The sequence below is a fragment of the Mytilus californianus genome, unplaced genomic scaffold (assembly GCF_021869535.1).
Source record: "Mytilus californianus isolate M0D057914Y unplaced genomic scaffold, xbMytCali1.0.p SCAF_5, whole genome shotgun sequence".
Lineage (NCBI taxonomy): Eukaryota > Metazoa > Mollusca > Bivalvia > Mytilida > Mytilidae > Mytilus > Mytilus californianus.
The window spans coordinates 60,923,204-60,946,695 of record NW_026262701.1 but is presented as its reverse complement, the minus strand read 5'-3'; the positions used below and the strand labels follow the sequence as shown (position 1 = coordinate 60,946,695).

General features: G+C 33.7%; 1 protein-coding gene and 1 long non-coding RNA gene across 2 annotated transcripts in view; both read right to left on the bottom strand.

Annotated features, from left to right (window-relative positions):
* Window positions 1-23,492, bottom strand: part of LOC127701207 (uncharacterized) — a 91,589-nt gene that overhangs the window by 15,956 nt on the left and 52,141 nt on the right. The gene's annotated exons all lie outside the window — the stretch shown is intronic.
* The window catches only part of LOC127701146 (uncharacterized), a 40,157-nt gene continuing 26,160 nt past the window's right edge, over window positions 9,496-23,492 (bottom strand). Inside the window, exons 13-19 of the mRNA XM_052204957.1 lie at window positions 23,255-23,347; window positions 21,233-21,286; window positions 20,542-20,661; window positions 18,116-18,235; window positions 16,644-16,745; window positions 11,479-11,559; window positions 9,496-9,989 (exon numbers count right to left, since the gene is read on the bottom strand). Coding sequence (XP_052060917.1) covers window positions 9,594-9,989; window positions 11,479-11,559; window positions 16,644-16,745; window positions 18,116-18,235; window positions 20,542-20,661; window positions 21,233-21,286; window positions 23,255-23,347 — 966 coding nt within the window. The 3' untranslated portion in view covers window positions 9,496-9,593. The remainder of the gene's footprint in view (window positions 9,990-11,478; window positions 11,560-16,643; window positions 16,746-18,115; window positions 18,236-20,541; window positions 20,662-21,232; window positions 21,287-23,254; window positions 23,348-23,492) is intronic.

Genomic DNA, 23,492 nt, shown 5'->3' with positions numbered 1-23,492 from the left:
CAAAATTTTTATTTTCTTCTTAATATCAAGTAATTTTTAGAATTGGAGTTATCTTCCTTTGTCCATTATTATAGTTGAATCAACTACAATCAATGCTTTATACAATGCAATGTTTAATTTGGACTTCCACTGATAAAACACAGATCAAGTTGAATTTGGGTAATGTCACTTTAACCATAATTGATGTCCCTTTATAAATCGAAAGATTGCAAAATTTTTAGTTTCCATTCTGAAACTTAAGTTTGCCCCAACCAAACATTATGAAACCTATACACAATATTCATTACCACAAAACTAAGATCAAGTACAAATTTTTTGTGTCTGTTTTCTGACTTTAGTTTGCCTCAACCAAATGTTATGAAACTTATACACAATGCTTATTACTACATATAATACAGATTAAGTATGAAATTTGGTGGCGACACTTTTACCATTCTTGAGTTATGTCCCTTTATAAACATAAAAATTGCTGAATTTTTCGTTTCCGTTCTCTAACTTTAGTTTGTCTCAACCAAATGTTAAAAAACTTAAACACAACCGTTCTAGAGTTATGCGTGTTTACAAAAAGAAAAATTGCTGAATTTTAACCAAATGTTATGAGACTTACACACAATGCTTAATACCACAAAACTCAGATCAAGTTCAAATTTGGGTAGCATCACTTGACCGTTCTTCAGCTATGTCCCTTTATAACTATATGATATGCAAGCGGGGGCATCATCTGTGTCCACATGTGGACACTATCCACATTTATTTCTTCATGCTTGAAGATATTGATTTGATATTTGGTGTATTGTTTTATCATGACAAGTAACAGGTCAAGTTCGATTTTCACAATTTTAGCTTTTCTCCTTGTTCAGTTAAAGCTAGCCCTTTCCCTAGAATTAAATTTTTAATGAAATACTGATTAATTACTAGATTTCTGTTCAAAGAGAATTAACTCATTTTTTAACTTTGCCTAGAATTAAATTTTTGATGAAATACTTATTAATTACTAGATTTTATGTCAATAAATACGTTACCATCATAAATTCTGAGTACATCCATCTGCGCAAGTCTGACAGGCGGGAAACCCCAAATAAAAATATCATCCAATGAGAAGAGGGATGACCAAGCAGTGCCCGTATAACCATGCCTTTATATCATCCATTTAATTTCCGCCTGCGCATCGAGACACACGTGTTACAGAGACTTTTAAGTTTTTTGTTTTTTTCGATAGTGAATATTGTAGGTATCCCCATACCATTGTTTATTAATTATTGTTGTTATAATATTATATTTTATAAGTATTTAACTTCATACTTATTTAATTATGGAGTTTAATGCTTCCAGTCCTTTCGAGGCCATTACAGGTAATGATGTTTTTTAGACGGTTCGTTACCCTTTACTGTTACCATAACAACAATAAGGCAGGGAACCCCTCCTATTAGTAGTCAACTAACCGACGTTTTACTTCGGTGACTACTAAGACCGGTCAACAGACCCTCAATACAGGTTCTGTCGGTTATCATGGAGGTGTCCCTACCATTGCCACTGTTACGCACACATTTTCTAGGCCAGTTGACACCACTGGGTCTATTTCATCCTACCCTGGTATTTCTATGGGTCTAAACTTACCTGGCTGTAGAGCACCAGCGTCATACTGTGGCTTCACTTTACCTGCTTCGGCTAGTAACGCCATGTCTTGGTCTAGACCTCCTTGGTCTCAGGGTTATCCTTATTCAGGCTTTCCTGGTCAGGGGTTTCATGGTCAAGGGTTTCCTAATCAGGTTTTTCCTAGTTAGGTTCCTGGTCAGCCTTTCCCAGGTTTCTGGCTTTATTGTGGATCAATTACCACACCAGTTATTGTTCCTCAGAGTACTACATCTAATCTGTCAGTTCCTGCTCCTCCTTTAGCAGTGTCATCTAGTAGTTGTAGTAGTGTATCTGTACCTGCTGCTCTGCCTACCTCTTCTGTTAGGCATCAGTTTAATCAGGTTACTGACTCTGGCCCCTCTTTAGATGGGTTCAAGAGTATTCTGGACGACTTTAATCAGTCTATTTCTTCTGAATTGACGTCTTTCTCCAACCGCCTGGGTACGCTAGAGAACATTGCCAATAAGTCAAATTCTCCAGTGATTTCACTCCTTCCAGATCATAATATTGGAAGTGACCCGGAGGACAGTGATGAGGAAAAACGCTTTTCGGTGGCCCCAGGCAGTCAGGAAGAAGGTTTTACTTCTGATGAAGAAGGTGATAATCCAGCTCAGGTCTCTCAGAATGTTTCTCAACCTTTTGTTCCTGTGTCTATCTCTTCTTCTGTAATTGGTCATTCTTCTACCAATTCCAGTAAGGATCCTGAGGCTGAAGATACTCCTTCTACTTTGAAGGATCTTAAAGATTCGGTTTATACCATTATGAGAGACGTCAACAAGGTACCATTTCAGTCTCCTCCCAGACCCAAGAGACTTACCTCTACTTTCGAGGCTTCATGTGGTCTGTCTATAGACAACGCTAAGTCACATACTAGTTTTCCACAATCCAACCATATGTCTACTTCTCTGCAGATCATCAATGATGGGATTGTGGCTAATGAGTCCCAATTTTCTCAAGTGAGTGGTTTTGGGCTTGCCTCATTTACTGAGCAGTTCCGTTCTAAAGATCATGGTATCTTTGATTCTACCTTGGGTAAATTGGTACCTAAATGTGACAAGGTTTTTTCATCTTCGATTGCTTCTAAACCTGCCGATGGACTGCGTCTTTCTCAGTCTGTTTGGTCCAAAACAGAGAACCTTCTCAGGAATGCCTCTCATGTTTTAGGTACTGCTGAACACTTTTTAACTGCAGTTGCTCCAGTACTTAATGACTCTTCTCTTCCACCAGAGGTCAAGCCTTTTCTATTACAGGTGGACAAGGCTTTGGGTGCCTCTCAGTTGTTGACTATGGGTTCTATAGCCAACTGCACTTTATCCAAAAGAGCTGAAATTTTGGATAAAGTAAAGGTTTCGGATAATCTTAAGGATGCTTTAATTAAGTCTCCTTTAGATGATAAGATTTTCGGGTTGCCACTTAATGAGGTACAGAAGCATCTCAATCAAACCCCAGCTCCAGTGAAGGTGAATGTATCTCTTTCTGGAAATAATTCTAAACGAGGTAGATATTCCTCCGCTGGAGGCTCATCTTATAATTCTCAAGAGAAGAGGAGGAAAATGACTAATGATGGAGGTAATAAACCTAAGAAGTTTTAATTCCCTAAGTCTAAACCTAACAGTTTTAAGAGAGGTGGCAAGAGGGCCAATCCCTCTTCCTAGGAAGTTCCCCCCTCGTACGTTACTGTCAGAACCCAATCCAGAGATGTACTACAAAACTCCTCTTTCTCAATTGCCAGTAGGGGGAGGTTAACTCATTTTCTAAAATAAAGGCCAAGTATTACCTCAGTTTGTTGGGTTCTGTCAGTAATTCGAGGGGGATTGAATCTTCGATTGAGGCTTGTTTAGGGGGGTATCCATATCCCATATCCCATTAAGTTTTTGTCCCAATATCCCATATCCCTATAATATTCACCCCTAATATACCAATATCCCTATCCCTAAAACTATTTTGAAATATCCCATTAAATCATTAATTCATTCCCAAACCCATTTTTGTATGCAACATTCGTAAATACATGTTGTATGCGTTGTAGTAAGGATGTCAAGGATGTGGGTTTTTTCACAGAGAAAAGTTAATCATTCAGAATTAAGCAGAGACCTTTAAATTTTAATCTACATGTCTCTGGAATAACCAATATATAATTAAGCATTTGTAACGTCAGTGGATAAATAAAAAGTTACTGTAGCGATAAGCGTGAGCCACCAAATGTGAGCTCAACAAAGGCACGTAGCTAAGAGAATCACCCAATGTGAACTCAAAGATGGCACGTCGTTTTAATAGAAATGCTAAAAAGCAAAAAATCTGATTCTACAATAAAAAAGAACGGAATGAATATAATATGCAGCAAAGAGCTGCACATGCAAAAAAGCATGTACTAGTAGTTAATCTATTAAAACGCAAATTATCAAATCAGGAATATATTCTATTGGCGAAAGGCTTGACATTTATACCAACGCCATCAAGCAAAAATGCAAAAATGTCTATACTAAAAGACTACAATGAATTTGCTAGACAACTGCGATGTCGATATATGTTCAGTCATGAAGAAAAAAATGACCTTCATCCATTTCGTAGCAATACAGGAAATAAACCTGCTTCTACGTGCCATACATTGGACAATTATATCGATTTAACAAAGCTTGAATTATCTTTTCTACCTATAGAAAAAAATGTAAAAAAAAACAATCTTACTAAGGACGAAAGAATAGCACTACGCAATTTGAAAAATGATGAAACAATAGTAATAAAAAAGGCAGATAAAAAATCAAATTGTGTTTTTTCAGACAGACTAGACTACATAACAGAAGTCACAAGACAACTAAATACTCAACATTACTGCCAATTAGATTCATTTAAAGGGGCCTTGGCTGTCAAATTCATGTTCACCGATTTGACTCAAATTCTCATATTGATTTATAATATACTAAAACGTATATCCAAATTATAAAAAGTCTAAAATAAAAAAAAATGACAAGGCATGGGCTCAATAATATGTTTCATCGTTTCGTGTGTATTTTAGTCTAGACGCCATCTAATTAACTATCGAGTTGACCTCCGAAGACTGCCGACGGTTATATAAGCGATTTATAAACATAAATATAGATATAAATAGATAGCAAACTTGTGCAATAGGATTTTTCTAGGTCTGTTTAATTTCATATTATAGGTTAAAAATATAGGGACGATGGATTCATAATATATGATGGAATATCTGATGAAATTACAGAATTTTTTCGTCTAGCAAATAATTATAACCCCTTATTGAAGTCCATAATGAAATCTCAAACGACAAAATGTCGTTCTTGGATGTTGATGTAATTAAAGTTTAAAGATTTACAACACATGGCATTCTTGACGTTGAAATACATTTTAAAGAAACAAATTCTTATCTCTATCTGCATAGAAATAGCTGTCAATCACAGCATGTATTCCGAGGATTTATTAAAAATGAAGCAATACGGCAAATTAGAATCACAAGTGACCATAACAAACAAGTGAAACTGCGAGCTACTGCTCACTGATGATACCCCCGCCCAAATATTTATGTAAACAGGAAGTTGTTGAGTGATGAATCTGAAAACGCATCACACGGTATAGCTTACTTATATAAACCCTGAAACCAAATTTCAGAAATCGTTATGATGTAGTTCCTGAGAAAGATGCGACGAAAAATATTCATGGGACGGATTGACGGACTGACGGATGGACGAGGTAAAAAAAAAGAAACGAATCATGAAACACTGGCATTTATTACAGTTTGACGAAGATTGTGTACAAATATTCAATGCTGCACCAATAGTTGCGTATAGCAAATATAAAAGTGTTGGAGATATGCTTAGTAGATCAAAGTTAAAGACTTTAACATAAAATTATCAGTTAGACCCCTGATGATGGCAGATCTGTCAAAATAACTAGATCTATTGATGAAGAAATTAAAATATAAATATATCAGTATATACATGAATAATTTTCATATTTGATTATATTAAAATAATGCATCTAAAATGACCATCCCAAGCCAGAGCCTCTTATCCCAAGCTTTAACCGCCGAAACACTAAAATAGTGATCAATAGTGTTGGGTCCTATCATGCAATATGGGATGCGTGGTTGCATGGGTGTTTAATAATAACAAAACTCAATGAAAATCAACAAAGCACTTAAATGACCTTTTTCTAGTAAATTATTTTTGGCAATTTTATCAAGTGAGATGTAAATATTTCTGTACATAACTTTTATATTCCACATTTTTTTATTCATTTTCAAAATTCAATATCCCTAAAAATGCATCAATATCCAATATCCCATTTATTTTTAGGACAAATATCCCATATCCCTAAAATTAAAATGGCAAATATCCCATATCCCAAAATACCCTATACAAGCCTCTCAATTCAAAGAACAACCTCCTCTTTCTTCTGTTCCTATCCCACTGTCCAATACTCAAGATCCACAGAAGTTTCTTCTTCTGTCAACAGAAGTAGAGACTCTTTTGACAAAGAGGGCAGTGGAGGAAGTCCCTGTATCTTTAATAGATCCAGGTTTCTATTCTCGTCTCTTCCTTGTTTCAAAGAAGACATGAGGAATGAGACCAGTCATCGATTTGTCTATCCTCAATTCTTACATGATTATTTCCCATTTCAAAATGGAGACCAATCGTTTAATCAGAGCTTCTATTCTTCCAGGTATGTGGACAACATCCCTGGATCTGACGGACGCTTATTTTCATGTTCCAGTTTGCCATTCATACCGCAAATTCCTTCCGTTTGTTTGGAACAAAAGGGTTTACCAATTCAGAGCTGCACCACTAGCCTTTACCAAACTCATTCAGGTAGCCATAGCTCACCTTCATTCACAGGTATTCAGATTAATTCTTACCTGGACGACTCACTGATCAAGGAACTTTCTCCCGAGAAACTCTATCTCAATACCGATGTAGTCATCAGATTGCTTCTCTCTCTGGGGTTTCTCATCTCTTGGAAAAAGTCAGACCTTATTCCGTCTCAGGACTTTATTTTCCTAGGCGAACATTACCTTACTCATCAGTGCATAGTTCGACCTCCTCAGGAAAAGTTTCAGAATATTAGTTCAAAAATTCATCTGTTTCTATCTCAAAAAACAGTTACTGCTCGCCAGTTTTCACAACTGCTAGGTCTCTTGAATTCACTAGCGGATGTTGTTCCACTTGGTCGCCTTCACATTCGACCTCTTCAATTTTATCTACATCAACATTGGCTCCCAGCTTCACATGATTGGGAATTTCAAGTTCCAATCATTCATCAGGAACTGTATCCTCATTTGGTTTGGTGGACTTCTCAAGCAAACGTTTTGAGAGGCCAACTTCTGTCCTCTCCAGTTCCAAATCAGACTTTGTTCACAGATGCTTCCAACCTCGGTTGGGGAGCTTATCTGGAAGGTCTTTCAGTTTCAGGAGTGTGGTCTCCAGATCTTTTGAAGGAACACATCAACATACTAGAAATGAAGGCAGTTCTTCTTGCACTGTCTCATTTTCAGTCCCTACTGCAGAACAAATCTCATGTTCTAGCATCGGACAACACCACTGTGGTGGCTTATTTGCGAAACCAAGGGGGAACTCATTGTTACGAGCTGTTCCTTTTAGCAAGAGAAATCCTCCTTCTTTGCAATCACCTTCATCTACAGGTTGTAGTTCGTCATGTCCCAGGGGAACTCAATGTGTTAGCAGATGCTCTGTCCAGGACACTTTCCCCAGTCAATACAGAGTGGGAACTTCTCCAATCAGTATTTCAGGCAAAATTACGTTTATGAACATATACTATAACCAACTTTATGAGTGCCCCGTGTGTAAGGGTTATATAAAGAAGTACGCTGTAGAAGCGAAGCTCCTGCTAGAGGAGGAAGATAAAGACTAGGTAACAGGTAACAGGTAGCAATAACACTTCAGTGGGGGTCTCCTCATGTAGACCTGTTTGCAACAAGCCTCAATTACAAAGTTCAAGTGTTCATGTCTCCTGTACCAGATCCGAAAGCTTACGCAGTAGACTGCATGAGTGTTCCTTGGGACGGAATGTTCGCTTACGCCTTCCCTCCGTTCAGATTTCTGTCAGAAGTTCTTCGGAAGATCTCAGCAGAGCAAGGGTTGATCATTCTTATTGCTCCAGCTTGGCCCAAACAAGCCTGGTTTCCAGATCTTCTTCATCTGTCTTGTGCTCGTCCGCTGGTTCTACCAGTACGACATAACCTTCTGTCCCAGTTCAAGGGCAAGCTTCTTCATCCCAATCCAGAGAAGCTACATCTGTTCGCGTGGCTTCTCTCAGGGATAGCTTCAAGGAGAGAGGTTTTTCTGAATGCGCAGCCAGACATCTCTCCCGAGCAGTTAGAGATTCCACTAACATCGTCTATGATGCCAAGTGGACTATCTTCAGTAGTTGGTGTAGTGAGAAGGAAATTGATCCTTTCCAAATTTCTGTACAGCAACTAGCAGACTTACTGATCCACCTTTTTGAAGAGAAAGGATTATCTCCCTCTACAGTTAAAGGCTATAGATCAGCTATTTCTAGGACGATTCAACTGTCTGGAGGTCCAGACTTTGGTAATAATGAATTCATTTCTCTTTTAGTTAAGAATTTCACTCTTGAATGCTCTAGACAGAGAGTTTTAATCCCGTCTTGATATTTGAGTGTAGTTTTATCAGCTTTAAATACCCATCCTTTTGAACCTGCTGAAAAGGTTGAAATCAAGTTTTTATCGTATAAGTGTTGTTTTCTTCTTGCCTTGGCCTCTGGTAGAAGAAGAAGTGAAATTCATGCGTTTTCCACTGCTGATTACTGCCTTCGTTTTAATAGGGATAAATCATCTGTTACTCTATTAACGGATCCAGCTTTTTTAGCCAAAAATCAAATTCCGAGCAGAGGTTCAGAACCGTTAGTGATTCCAGCCCTTCCTGATGATTCAAGTTCTAAAGTACTCTGTCCTAACCGAGTCTTACTTTTATATCTTCAGAGAACACGGAGTCTCCGCACCTCCTCAAATTTTAGGTTATTTATTCCTATTTACAAAGGAAAACAAGATTTGTCTGCTAAAACCATTTCAACTTGGATCTGTAAAACTATTCAATTAGCTTACAATTCTTCTAATGAAGAACTTCTGAATAGTATGCATGTTAAAGTCCATGATGTTAGAGCTATTTCTACCTCCTGGGCCCTTTTTAATAATGCTTCTTTAGAGGAAGTATTATCTGCAGGTTTCTGGAGAACTGAAAATTCTTTCATTTCTCACTATCTGCAGTCTTTATCTACTCAAGCTCAGAGTTATACCAAGTGGTTCCAAAATCCACCAAAAACTTAAATCCTAAAAAAGCATCACCTCATAAGACCACTCTCACAGTGCAACTAGGGGGACTACTGCATCTTAAGTTTCTAGTATATACATCAACTCAACTACTTTACATTCAGAAATTTTTGTGAGCATTTATTACAGCCAGTTGAAAAACGGACAATAATATAAGATAAAGTATAGTGATTAAATGTGCTCTGTTTGGTAGTTGTCCCATTGGCAATCAAACCACACCTTATTTTATAATCATCAGATAAATGCACACAGCAGGCTAAACCCTTGGCCTTGGAATGCACAGCCAGCAATCTTGAAATATTTATAATACCATTATTAGAGTTTCATCATTTTCCTGTACTGATTTATATATAGACACCTGTCAATTGTTGAAGATTGTATGTTGCCTTGTTGTTTTTTTGTGTTATTTTTGTCAATAGGTTGCTGTCCCATTGACAGTCCACATCTCTTTATTTATATTTCTGGTATTCAAAAAGACAACCAAGTAAAAACAAAACTGCACAAGTGTTGCCCCAACAAAGCTAAAAAGGAAAAGATTTACTTATTTGCAACAATATTTAATAATAAAAAAAACTGTAAAATAATACAAATCAAACATATTCATTGCACTCTACCCTGTAAAATAAGTAAACAATTACAAAATATTGCAAGATGATGAGCTCATTTCAACTCTTTCATCCTCTAAAGATTCATCTGAATCAACCTCATAATCTAAATCATTTGAGTTCCCTTGTAGAATACAACCATTTGTTTGCTCTGTATAATTTTGATTATGTCCATCACTACAATACATCTCTCTGTGATTGGTTGTATTCAGGAGAGGTTGTCTACCAACCAATAATGATTGATTTTCATGATGATGATGATTACTGTTGTGGGAGTGGCCTATTGGGTTAAGTTTAACAGCTAGCTTTTCTGCCATGTGAACTGGTAAATGCTTGTGTTGTGAATGAGCACAGTCAATGAGGTAGCCGACAACAGGCATCTGTAATCTGACTGACCATGGATCTGGCTCTGGTGTTTCTAATTCCTGGAAAAAAAAAGAAATATAATGTAGTTTAATAAGGACTACAAATGAAATGAGTCGAGCTCTTCCTACATGAAAATATATGTGCAAAGCTAATATAATGAAAAAATATAAACAAGAGCATGATTTCAGTTATGATGAATTTTTAGTCGTGTAAATTGTTTATTTGAAGGATTAATTGTTTATTGTATAAATCATTTATAATGACATTCAATAGAGTTTAATAATCTCTCCAGCTTGAACTACCATAATCTGCAACATATCCTAGCTTTTATGCTCTGAGTAGCAACTGCATATATGTAATATGTAAAGAAATCTATTATGGTTAAAAAGAGGACACTTTGGAAAAGCAATTTAATAAATATAGTAGATTCTTCCACTCGTAAAGTTTGATGTGACCTTTTTTTTCAGCACAAGATTGTTGAATGTTTAAGTAATAAAAGAACAGAGTTCCTATGTCCCCCGCATTGCACATATTTTATCTATCCAAAGATCAAGGGCAATAACTAGTAAAACTGTTGATAAATATCTTAGAGAAATGAATGCTTCAGAGCAAATTCAATGTGATTTCTAATATGACTAATATTTCAAAGGGGCATAACTTGTTAAAAATATTTGATCAGCACTTATTTTCAAAAGTGTCAAAGACATTGCTGATATAAACCTATGATATAAATTTCATAAAATTCTGGCAAGAATTGTACACATGAGAGCGCTAACGATGCAATTTTTCATATAATTAATATTTCCAAGGAGCACAACTCTATTTAAAATAATTGATCGGCACTGATTTTCGAACTTGTCCAAGACATTGCTGATATAAACCTACAATATAAGTTTTATAAAAATCTGCCAAGAATTGTACTGTGAGAGCACTAACAAGACCGGATAGACAGACGCCCAGTATTTCTATGTTCCCCCGCAAAGTGTTGCGCTGGGGACAATAAAACACAGGGTGAAAAATTCTTTTTAAGAGTGTAAAAATGTTGAACTTCAAGAAATGCAATGAAAGAATCCCATTTCTCTGATGATTTCAGAAAATATATGGTAAAAAATAACATCCTTTTCTAGTATTCTGCAAAAAATTATATTTTAACATCAAGATTTCATTATGAAAGGTTACTGTTTTACTAGTTTCTGTACCTTATAATTTGGGATGACATGCCATCAAAATGAAAATAAAGCAGAGGACCTAAAAACACACCAAGTTGGTCATAACTCAATTATAACCATGAAAAGATGATAGTTTGTTAAAAATACAGCCAGTGAGACATTAAATTTGGTGCTGGTGAAGATTTTGAGAAAACTTAAAAACTGCAGAATCATGAATGTAAGAACTGATTGCTTTGATGCTATTTTTCAAAAAATTGAAAGAAAATGAAGAAATGAGAACAATGACTGGTTATTCTACTTGTAAAGTATATGATCCTTTAAGTGAGATGTCATTTCACACCCCTTTATTCTTTGACAAACTGGTATGGAGATGACTTGCCTGTAACAACTGATAATGAAGTAAATCTTTCATCTGTGGAAGTTCTTGTCTATCTTTAAATGCTAATGGTGATCTACCATCCTGTAAAAAAACACAGTATATGATAGCTGTCAATTCTTTCTGTCTTGCAAAGGACAGATAATTGTTATAAAATTCAATATTGTGAAGCATTGACAACTTTACGCAAACAATTTCACTTCAAACCTCCTCTACCTAAAAGACATTTATTTCTTTGATCAATTTGCAATCTCATCAATGTTTAGAATGAGTTTTAAGAAATCTTGGACCAAAACTTGGCAGGAATATATTTTTTGTAATAGACTTCTTCAAAATAAGAGATTTTCCTTCCACTTAGGCATAATTATCTGATGAATAGCTAATAGGCCTAAACTTGTGATACTATGTAGTAATATATCACAATTAGTTGACATTATAAATGTAATCTAACCATATCAAAATATAGAGACATAGATACAATTACATACACCCCTTAAAGTGATCACAGATAAAGTTGTGACACTTTGGGCTCAATATAGGCATCAGTTTCCAAATCATGCAGATGGACAAGCTCACAGGAGAAATCTTATATAATCGTAGCCCAAAAAGGACATAATTTTCTTTAAGTTTACTAAAATTAGGCTGTTGGTCTAGTGGTTTATTATTTAAACATTAGTCTGAAATGGTGTTTCACAGCTTGCCACATAATATAGAGGTCATTGTTATCATCTGTAAGATGATCTTTGGATATTTTACACTTTAGTGAGAGCTGTTCTGTTGAACTTTTCTACTGTGGATTCATTATACAGGTGAACCACAAATTCAATAGTTCAACAAAGTATAAATTTTCTATAGGCTTGTATGCAGACTTCTAAAAAACTATGAAATCAAATATTCACGAAAAATACATTTTTTATTCTTAATCAACGAAAATGGGTACCCACAGAATTAAATGAATCCACAGTAATATACAGATAACTGGCAGATTCCATATAAGAAATTGAAATGTCTGTCAAAATGAATAAATAAATAAAAATAATAATGACTGTTTTTTTAAAGATAATCTGTGAATGTTTTGAGGAATAATGATGTTAGAAGAAATTATAAAAATAATTTTTGGATATGATTGTTTCCGTTTAAAGTAGAAATTATTAAAACAAGTTGAAAAAATGCAAATATTTTGACAGAATTAACTCCCATTTTTTTACACAATGTTTATGTGTTGCAATGCTTTATGTTGACACTTGTATACTGGTATTTACTAGTGTAGTCTGGTTATTCAAACATCCCTGTTCCCAAATTTCTTACTTTTTTTAGTCAAAAACATCTGTGATATATATTTTTTTTCACTTTCAAATATCTTGCTTTATAGCTCAGTGTCTGTCAATAAATCTTATGTCAGGAACATCGCTGTAAAAACGTTCAAAATCATTGTAGGTTCCAATATATGCCAGTTAAAACTGTAAGTCATGCTGTGCATAAGAAAAAACACATGTTGATTCTTTCATTTAACTTTATTCAAGCAATAGTTTTAACTTATATGTTTCCTACATAAGATCTGTCAAACTTGTTTTCTTATGTCTGAAACATTTGAATGTGCTAACAGTTAAAGTTCTTTGACCTGTAGTGAAATCTTGTTAGATGTTAGGCTGCAGTATTTTCCAGGAGTTTTAAAAATGACTTTCAACTAGGATTTGATTTCCAATGTCAGTCAAAAAAAACAAATATATATTGTCTGTCAAAATATCTTATGTATGAAAAATCTTATGTCAGAATCAAGTCTGTCAAAATCTTATGTCAGAAACTCAATTTGTCTGTCAAATCTTATGTCAGAAATAATAAAGTCTGTCAAATCTTATGTCAGAAAAAATAAAGTCTGTCAAATCTTATGTCAGAAATAATAAAGTCTGTCAAATCTTATGTCAGAAAAAATAAAGTCTGTCAAATCTTATGTCAGAAACAATAAAGTCTGTCAAATCTTATGTCAGAAACAATAAAGTCTGTCAAATCTTATGTCAGAAACATAATATTTAAGGCTTCGTTTATTTAAAAAGGATGATGCTCATAATTTTTTTTTGGTCAAATTGTCTTTATCTTTATTAGTAAAGCATGTATTCAAAAACAGAAGTTCATTGCTTATGATTTTTGCCTAACGTGCTTATGGGAGTTGTTTCACTTTCTTATATGGAATCTGCCAACTTTTTCATCTATATATACTTTCCCTCAATTCATGGCTACACTTTTATAATGCAAATAATTTTAGTAGTCTAAAAAGAGCCCAAATTAGTGAGAGAGAGAGAGTACAGTACATCTAAACTTAATTTTAACAAATGTAGTTAAGACAGAAATTTTTTAAGGCAGTTATGAAAAGTAGAAGTTTATTTTTGAAACAAAAAATACGTATCTCCCTATTTCATTTGTAAAATTACAAAGGAGGACAGTAACTTTAAAACAAATTCTTGAGCCACAAAGTTAATGTTTTGCTATAGGAACAACAAACCCCCCCCCCCCCCCAACCCCCCCCCCCCCCCCCCCCAACAACAACAAAGCATAGGAATGTGGTCAAAGAACTGAAAAATTTGAAATTGGACTTTTAGGCTTTACCTATAATGGTCCAGTATCCAAAATCTTAATACATGGCTGAATTCAGCATATCAAAAGAACCCTAGATATTCAATTTTTGTTGAAATCAAACAAACTTTATTTTCGTGGTTTGTTTGCTGTCACGAAACCCCAGTAAAATTGGTATACAAGGAATAACTTAACATTGACCAATGAACCATGAAAATGAGGTCAAGGTCAGATGACACCAGCTAGACAGACATGTACACCTTACAATCATTCCATACACCAAACATAGTTGACCTATTGCTTACAGTACTTGAAAAACAGACCAAAACATTAACAAATGACCAGTGAACCAAGAAAATGAGGTCAAGGTCAGATGAAACCTGCCAGTCTGACATGTAACCCTTACAATCATTCCATACAACACATATAGTTGACCTGCTGCTTGTAGTATCTGAGAAATGGACTTAATAACGTAACTTTAACCTTGATCACTGATCCATGAATTGAGGTCGAGGTCAGGTTAACCCTGTCTGATGGACATGTAGACGTTGCAAGGAACCAACATACCAAATATAGTTATCCTATTACTCATAATAAGCAAGAAATTCACATGACAAAAAAAATGTAGATTTTTTTCAAGCAGTCACTGAACCATGAAAATGAGGTCAAGGACAATGGACATATGACCGACGGAAACTTCGTAACATAAGGTATCTGCATACAAGGTATGAAGCATCCAGGTCTTGTACCTTCTGAAATATAAAGCTTTTTACAGATAGTTTATACCGCTGCCACCGGATAGTAATACCTATGTCTCGCATACTGCGACGAAAATACTGCGACTTTCGTCGCAGGCGAGACAAAAATGAATCCACAGTAAGCAATTTATACTAAATATTAGAATAGTATTGTTTTTTGGTCCCCTTTTCCTAAATGGTTAGGGCCATAACCCCCAAAATCAATCCCAACCTTCCTTTTTTGGTATGGAACCTTGTGGTACAATTTCATACAGATCCATTGACTTATACTAAAGTTACTTGGTCCTCTATTGTTTGTGCTATTTATAAACGACCTTCCCTTATGCATTGAAAATTGTGAAACAGACCTATATGCTGATGACACCACTCTTCATAAATCAGGGAAAAACATAGAAAATATACATGAGGATGTTCAAGAAGATTTATACAGGGTTGAAGAGTGGTGCAAAATGAATAACATGTTCAATAATGCAAACAAAACAAAATGTTTGGTTACTGGAACAAAGCAGAAACTATCAATTCAGACTTATCAACCAAACTTGATAATAAATTCAAAAGTATTACAAAATTCTTCATGTGAACAATTATTAGGTGTTAAAATTGACAGCACACTTAGCTGGAGAAATCAAATTGACCAAGTTTGTGCTAATATATCATCCAGAATATACCTTCTTTCTAAAATAAAAGAAATTTTTAGATATAAATGCAAGGAAAACATATTACAATGGGTATATTCTGCCCTTGATTGACTACTGCTGTATTATTTGGGGTGAATGTAAAAATGAAGGGATAACAAGAATTTTAAAACTCCAAAAAAGGGCAGCAAGATTAATTCTAGATGCAGATCCTTTATCCCCCTCAGCCCCCTTATTTAAAGAACTTGGGTGGATGACAGTTGACAATAGAATCAAATACCACAAATATTTACTTCTATATAAATGTATGCGTATGGAAGCTCCAATGTACCTAATTCAAAAGTTTAAACTGAAATCAGATAATAATCCTTACTCCTTGAGAGGTGTCACTCAAGGTAATATGATAGTTCCTAAGCCAAAAGCTGAGCTATTTAAGAAATCTTTTGTTTATTCTGGATCAGTGTTATGGAATGGACTACCACAGAAAATGCGTAAAGCTCAAAACACTTATACTTTTAAACAAAGTATCAAGAAGTACTTAACACAGTCCTGATAAGATTATGTTTTCTACAATGTATTTGTATATTCTTTTATTTTTATTTTTATTTGATTTTTTGACTACATGTGCATCTTGAACAGCCTTATATCTTATCATGTTAGTAATATTACATTGAACTAATTGACTGTAAATTAACTATGTGTAAATATCTGTTTTTGATTGTATTGTAATTTGTATGTGAGGGCCTCAGGGAAGATTAGTTTATTGTAACTAACTGAGTTTACCCTCTTTAAATAAAGAATTTATTATTATTATTAATATTATTGTCCGGAAACCAGGAAAACAAGAAAAATGCTTGTTTTTGGTCCCTTTTTGGCCACTTATTCCTAAACAATTAGGACAAGAACCCCAAAAAGCAATCCCAACCTTCCATTTGTGGTATTGAACCTTATGGTACAATTTCATAGAGATCCATAGACTTATACTCAAGTTATTGTCTGGAAACCAAATGGACAACAACTACAACAATGACGTCATACCTTGTATAAAAAAAGATTAAAAGTGTTGATTTTAGATAAAAGGTGTCTTCCACCAATACCAGTTGGGAAAAAACAACTTATTAATGAATTTTAAAATCAACTAAATAAAAAACTTTCCACATACATATTAGTTACACATATGTTTTTGTCTAGGTAAGTCATTTACCTTGTCTACAGCAAAGTCTGATGAACCATAATCCATTAATATGTCCACAAACTCTTTTCCATCTGGCATTCCATAGGCATAGTGAAGAGCTGTCCTGAAAAACTATTAGGTGACAACAATCAGTTATTGTGAAAATATATTGTTTTAAGCTTTATTATAGTCAACAGTAAACATATAAAAAACAGATTCATAGTGTTGATGTCAGTTAAAATATGAAATTCTCATAAATAAAGTATTGTATCATAACATCAAACCTAGTCTTTATGGATACTCCCTACAACAATTCATAAAAGTAGGTCCAAAATCTCCGCACACCAGTTTGAGGAAATCAAAAGGATTATTAATATGGTATTAAGGCAGTGAAAAGATAAGTGATTAAAGCTTCCTTTCATAACCATTTAGTTACAATGACCAAAGACAGATAATCACATATATTTTTATCAAAGTCTGAACACATTTACCAACAAAGTACAAGAGAATTATAAGAGATGTAACAATGTTAACTTTTATCATAATATTCTATATGTTCAATATATATTGAAGCAGTACTGGTTTTATAGAAGTTTTATTAAAAGAAATCTGGGTGTCCCTATGTCTGTTGCAGTTAATACAATTCCCTTTTCAGGTATAAACTTGCAATAAATCAGAACATTGTTTTTTTCGTCTGAATTATTTCACATTTTGTCATGTTGTGGCTCTTTAGAGCTGACTATACACCATGGGTTTTGCACATTGATGAAGCCATATGGTCACCTAAAGTTGCTTCGTTTGGACTCTGTTGTATATTTAATTCATTGGCAATCGTACCACATCTCCTTATTTTATAATGAATCACAATTTACTGCAAAACTTCATGAAAACCCTAAAGAATACCACTAGATAGATAATTTTAAAAATCCTTGCAGATATTTAGTTAATAAAATCACTCAAAATAATCCAGACTTAAAAAGATGTAAAAATGAAATTTTCAACCTGAACCCATTCCTCATTTATCAAACATAAACAGTGACCACTGTCTTTTTAAAGACCTTGATATTATAATTTCTTATGGTAATATTCATACCAAAATTAAAGATAAACGGGATGACTCTTCCTTGCCTTTTGTTAAGTTCTTTTCTTTGATGATCAGTTGGATCCTTCTTATCAAATGCACATATCTCAGATAATTAGTTTGTAAATATAATAAAGTAAGAAATTTTCCTTCAAATCTTTCTTTGGCTTAATAGACTTATTGATAAAGGTTATAATTATACAGATATTGTTCAATCAATACACGTCTATTGTTGAAGAACATGTGTTAATCTCTAGATGTCTATTGATTTATTGCGTCATTGGGTTTCTATCTCATTGGAATATATCCCACATCTCTTTTTATTCATATTGGCATTGGATGGTCTTGCCTACTGATTATATAGATATTATCTGTTTGTATATTTTTTACTACCCATAAACAATACCGGTAGTTTGTTTACCTGATCTCTGACTGAATCCAATTTTTGTTTACATTGATAAACCAGTGATTCTGCTATCTCACAACAAGTCTTCATATCTTTTCTTAACACAGCTTTATGTAAGGCTGGCTGACCTTTACCCTGGGCATTAAGAAAACATACAAGTTGTCAAGTAAATTATTTTTGACAGTGGAAGAAAATTTGAAATACATAACATTGAGGCATATTTTCAGTAAAAACCTTTCTAAATTACATTTAATTGATAAATTCAACAACTCCATATTATCTTGATGATATTTTTTCAATAAATAATCAAAAATTCTCTAAATAAACTGCTGAAATTTACCCAAAGGAACTTAGTTAATTTCAGTTTTACACAGAAAACTCTATACAAAAATTTACGACAAAAGAGACGATTTTTCCTTCCCGGTTGTTAATTTTCCTTTTCTATACGGTGATGTTCTTTTGGCACCATCTTACGGTGTTTATATATCCCAACTCTTTTACTATGCCCGTGTCTGTAGTGATGTTTTGGATTTCATCAAACATGATCTATGTATTACTGGTAAATTATTAAGTCAAGGATTTCATTACAAATAAACTGCTTCGCTGAGCGCAGCTGGATACGCCCGCAGAGGTCTAACCCTGAACAGTTGGGGCAAAAATGGACACAATATTCAAGCTTGATACAGGTCTGAATTTGGATTGTTAGTAAATATTTGACATACATCTATTATAGGTTTCTGAATAAATGTAGTCAAAGAACTTGAAGTTGGTTATATGAATTGAATTTATATTCAATTAAAGATTTCTTGCTGTTGTGCAATACACTGTGCTGTTGCGCAATACTTAGTAAATCTGTTGTCAGACTATAAACAAATAAAATTTATAAAATTCTAAAGGGAGCTTACATCAATAGATATAAACAGTTCACCAAAGTTTCATACGAATTGCTGAAGCATTTTTGAGTTTTTGTCTGAAAACTGGAAAATCCCCCCCTTTTTTAATGAATAAACCCCATAATTCGGAAATGTAAAATCTAAAATTTATAAAATTCTAAAGGGATCTTACATCAATAGATATCAACAATTCATCAAAGTTTCATGAGAACTGCTGAAAGCATTTTTGAGTTATTGCCCGAAAACTGGAAAATCCCCCTTTTTTTATGAATAAAACCCCATAACTCGGAAACGTAAAATCTAAAATTTATAAAAATCCAAAGGGAGCTCATGTCAATAGATATAAACAATTAACCAAAATTTCTTGCAAGTTGGTGAAAGCATTCTTGAGTTATTGTCCAAAAACTGGAAAATCCCCCTTTTTTTAATGAATAAAACCCCATAACTCGGAAACATAAAATCTAAAATTTATAAAAAACGAAAGGGAGCTCACGTCAATAGATATAAACAATTCACCAAAGTTTTAAGCAAATTGGTAAAAGCGTTTTTGAGTTAATGTCTGACATGTTGACGACGGACGGACGGACAGACGGACGGACGGACGTACAACGGTATACCATAATACGTCCCGTAAACGGGCGTATAAAAATTACTTAAAACCTTTACTAAAAAGATCTGGTTTGGAAGTTTGGTTATACCTGCAGAAAACTTATCATAAACGGGAAAGCACATCCTAATTTTTAGTGATGTTGTTTACCAAGCCCGTAAATTTAGATACGATCCCTGTAAATTTGTTGATCCTTTAAATAAACTTAGGTTACCTATTCAACACTAATTAGATCTCTGAATATTGTTTTTATCGGTAAAATATTGATTTTGTTACCAATAAATTAAACCCAAATAAAATATTATTGTTATACACCTATGTGCATTCACAGTTCTACAATCTGTTGATACCTATATATCTTGGCATTGCACAAGGTCATGTTTTTCTCTGACTGTTAATGACATCTTTACACTAAATCCATTGGCTGTTAGATGTGTACTGATTGATATTTTAGTCTAAGATGCATGATTTTTCTATTAGCTGTGTTTGGCTTTGAACTAGCGTTCAGTAACTGTGAGTACTCCCAGATCGGGTCCTCTTGTCATGAATTGTGAATTTGTGCACAATGAAGTTTTGAAATATGTGTATGAAGGCATATTTCTAGTCTCTTGTCTTCTGAGACTTTCATTGCTGGAGAGAACAAAATCTATATTTTAATCTTTTTTATGACCTGTACCCTGATTTCTGAGGGTAAAATCAGAGAATCACACAAATGTATGTAATTAAGCAGGTTAAAAAATATGTAACAATATGAAGCATTATCACTTGCATTTTATGCACTGTTTTACAATGCATAATTTTCATGGTGATTAAGACATTTTATAAGCTGCCATTTTATTAAAGCTCTCCATAAATAAAGATTTGTTCTCTATTTCTGTTGGCAAACAGGAAAAAAGGGGACATTGGTTGAGATAATAAATAGGTTTCATAGTTTCAACTACCTGGATCCTACTATCAGCCAAACAAGTCTGTAACTGTATACATTTGTTGCAATACATCAAATCTTTAACTTTTTCACTTTCACACAATTCAACTGCTTCATGGAAATCTTCAATTTGATTCTGTATACAAAAGAAAAAAGATAAGAAAATAAATGAAGGAGTTTTTATATATTCCTGTATGGAATCAAATGATAGATTCAGTCACTGATCTTTTTTTAGATCTTGTATTGCTCATTTTGCTATTTACAATTTTCTGTCTGTTGGATGATCTTGACATTCTGATCATTTCTACATACCATAAGGATCATTCAGACCAAGTTTGGTTAAATTGGTTCATTGGTTTCAGAGGAGATGATTTTTAAAAAGTAACACCAACAGACGTCAAGTAATGGCTCATATGGCCCATAGGAAGCTGGAATCTGCAACTTTTATCTTTGTTTACTTTGACCTTTAAAGTAGAGACCCTACCTGTTTTTTGTTGTCTGCACACCAGAAGGAAGTAAACAAGAATACTAATTATCATTTATCTCCAAGCAGCAATGACGATTCGGATTGGACACAATTCGTGAAGGAAACATAGAATAACATATTTTAGAATCAGGATATTTATTATAAAATCAATATTATTGTATGTGCTGTAAGATGAAATTGTTGTGAATTCTGCAGGTTGCAAATCAAAAAATCAACTCACTATATAATCTTTCACAGATTCTGAATATGCTTCCTCTTGTTCATCAACTTGCCCCTAAAATAACATATGATTATTGTATCATAAATAAGTACAATGATTAACATCATCATAATCAGTAATCATTATCAAATCATATATCTTCACCAAGGATCCGGAAATTTTCCCAAGTCATTTCGGTCATTTTTTTTTGTGATGTAATAATATCGTGATGCACAATAATGCATTTTTCTGAGGGTGACAAGTCTTGCCCATGGACAAGTAAAGTCCTTTTTTGTGAAGTATTGGGTCAAACAAGTGTAACTGTACCCTGATCTAACAGTAACAGTGATGTCTCTGAGTTAGAAACTACACGAGGAGACGTTTTGTTGTTGTGTATTGCATCACTGAGGTCGTATGCATAACCCTTTAAATTTGCATAAATTAAAAGAGGAATAATTACGGCATGTTTCATCATTTTGAAATAAAGTTATGTAAACCAATTAATAAACTGTGTTGAGTTTCTTATTGCATGTACAAGATATCGTTTGTATTGTTCAAATTGCTGCTGTTTGGATGAGTGTAAGTGATTACCTAATACACAACAAGATAATGTGTATTCACCTGGTTTACGATAAGAGGATCAAAAAGGGGAAACTATGATTCAACTTTTCTTTGAATAAATAACTCAAGTCTGGTATAATGATAACAATTGAATTTAATAATAAAATTCATGATTTTAAATAAATAAATAATTTATCTGAACAGAAGTTTGTACACAATTACAACAGTTCAATGAAAAACAATTGCATTGTAATACAGTCCAGAGAGAATGTATGGCTTCACTTGGGTAAAAATCGGAAGTTTAGCCAGGAAAACAAAAGAAAGGATAACGCCCATTACATTCTGTGAGTAAGATGGTTTCAAAAAATCTGAAGTGCAAAAAAAACAAAAAGAAATCGAGATTGTTCATTCGCTGAGTATATTTCTTAAATAGGCTGTATGGCTTCAAATCTAAATTACGTTATTTAGTTTTAATTCCTTTTTTAAACATTTTTTTTAATTCTGCATTCCTATAAATTATACGCTTTACCACTTTTGTAAATCTATTAATATCTTTATCTGCCATTTCCTACCGAAAAGTTAACAGTAAAATCGATCTTTCAAATAAGATCATCAATTAACCCATGTTGATCCCCATTTTCCATGCGCAAACTCAGTAAACATAAATCTATATTTACCAAACGTTGACCAAATCAGCTGATCGATTATAAATGGATTATATGTTTTATTTGGATAAAAATGGACAGATTCTCGAGTCAACAGTGTTATTTGACTTCTTTAATGAATAAAATAATATCTTTTTGGGAAAATCTAGGTCAGAATGGTTAAAACGTTAAATTTGATGCACAGCAAATCGCCATATTGTTTTTATTGCTTAACAGGTGTTTACAGGTGAGATTTGTGTACATGGCCTTTATGGCTTTAATCAAGACAATAACGACACCCAAGCCGAATTCAAACTTCCTGGACATTGATTACTATCCTCAAGTGGTGATAATTACTATGTAAACAAACCTAGTGGCTTGAACCCAGACTTACCCCACGGTGTGACTCGACAGAGTCCTGTACATTGTTTTCACTTACATTATAGAATAAACAACAGACTAATGATAAATATTATTAAATCACTAACACAAATCAATAAAATTTTTATTTTGTCTCAAACAAATCTATTTTTCTTGATGACCTGAAAACAAAAATAAGTTCAAAATGGCGACCGATAAAACCCTGATCTCAATGAAATGACCGAAATTATTTCTGTAAAAAAAAAAAAAAAGACCTAAATCCCAATAAATCATTTCGGTCTTTTCAGTTTCCAAATCGGTCATGTCTGGCATATATGACCGTTTCCGGACCCTTGATCTTCACTATTGTTTTTAATTTTATGAAAATTCCTTTATTTGAAAATAGATAGACTTCATTCAATAAAAATTGGATAAAAAACTATGGAAAAAATAAAGTTAAAATTCTTCAATAATTAACCTGCAATATCTTGGGAATATCTGTATAACCATGCAAGAGTAGAATCTGTTTCTGTTTGCTATATTCTTCACTGTTACACCATAAACTGACATACTGAAAAAAAAAAAATAACAGGTATGCAATCATCTCTTGATTGGACTATTCAACTTAGCAAATAATGACTGACAAAATGCATATAATTCTTACATTGTTAAAAAGAAATTAACGTCTTATTGCAAAATAACTTTGTTTATTTTTT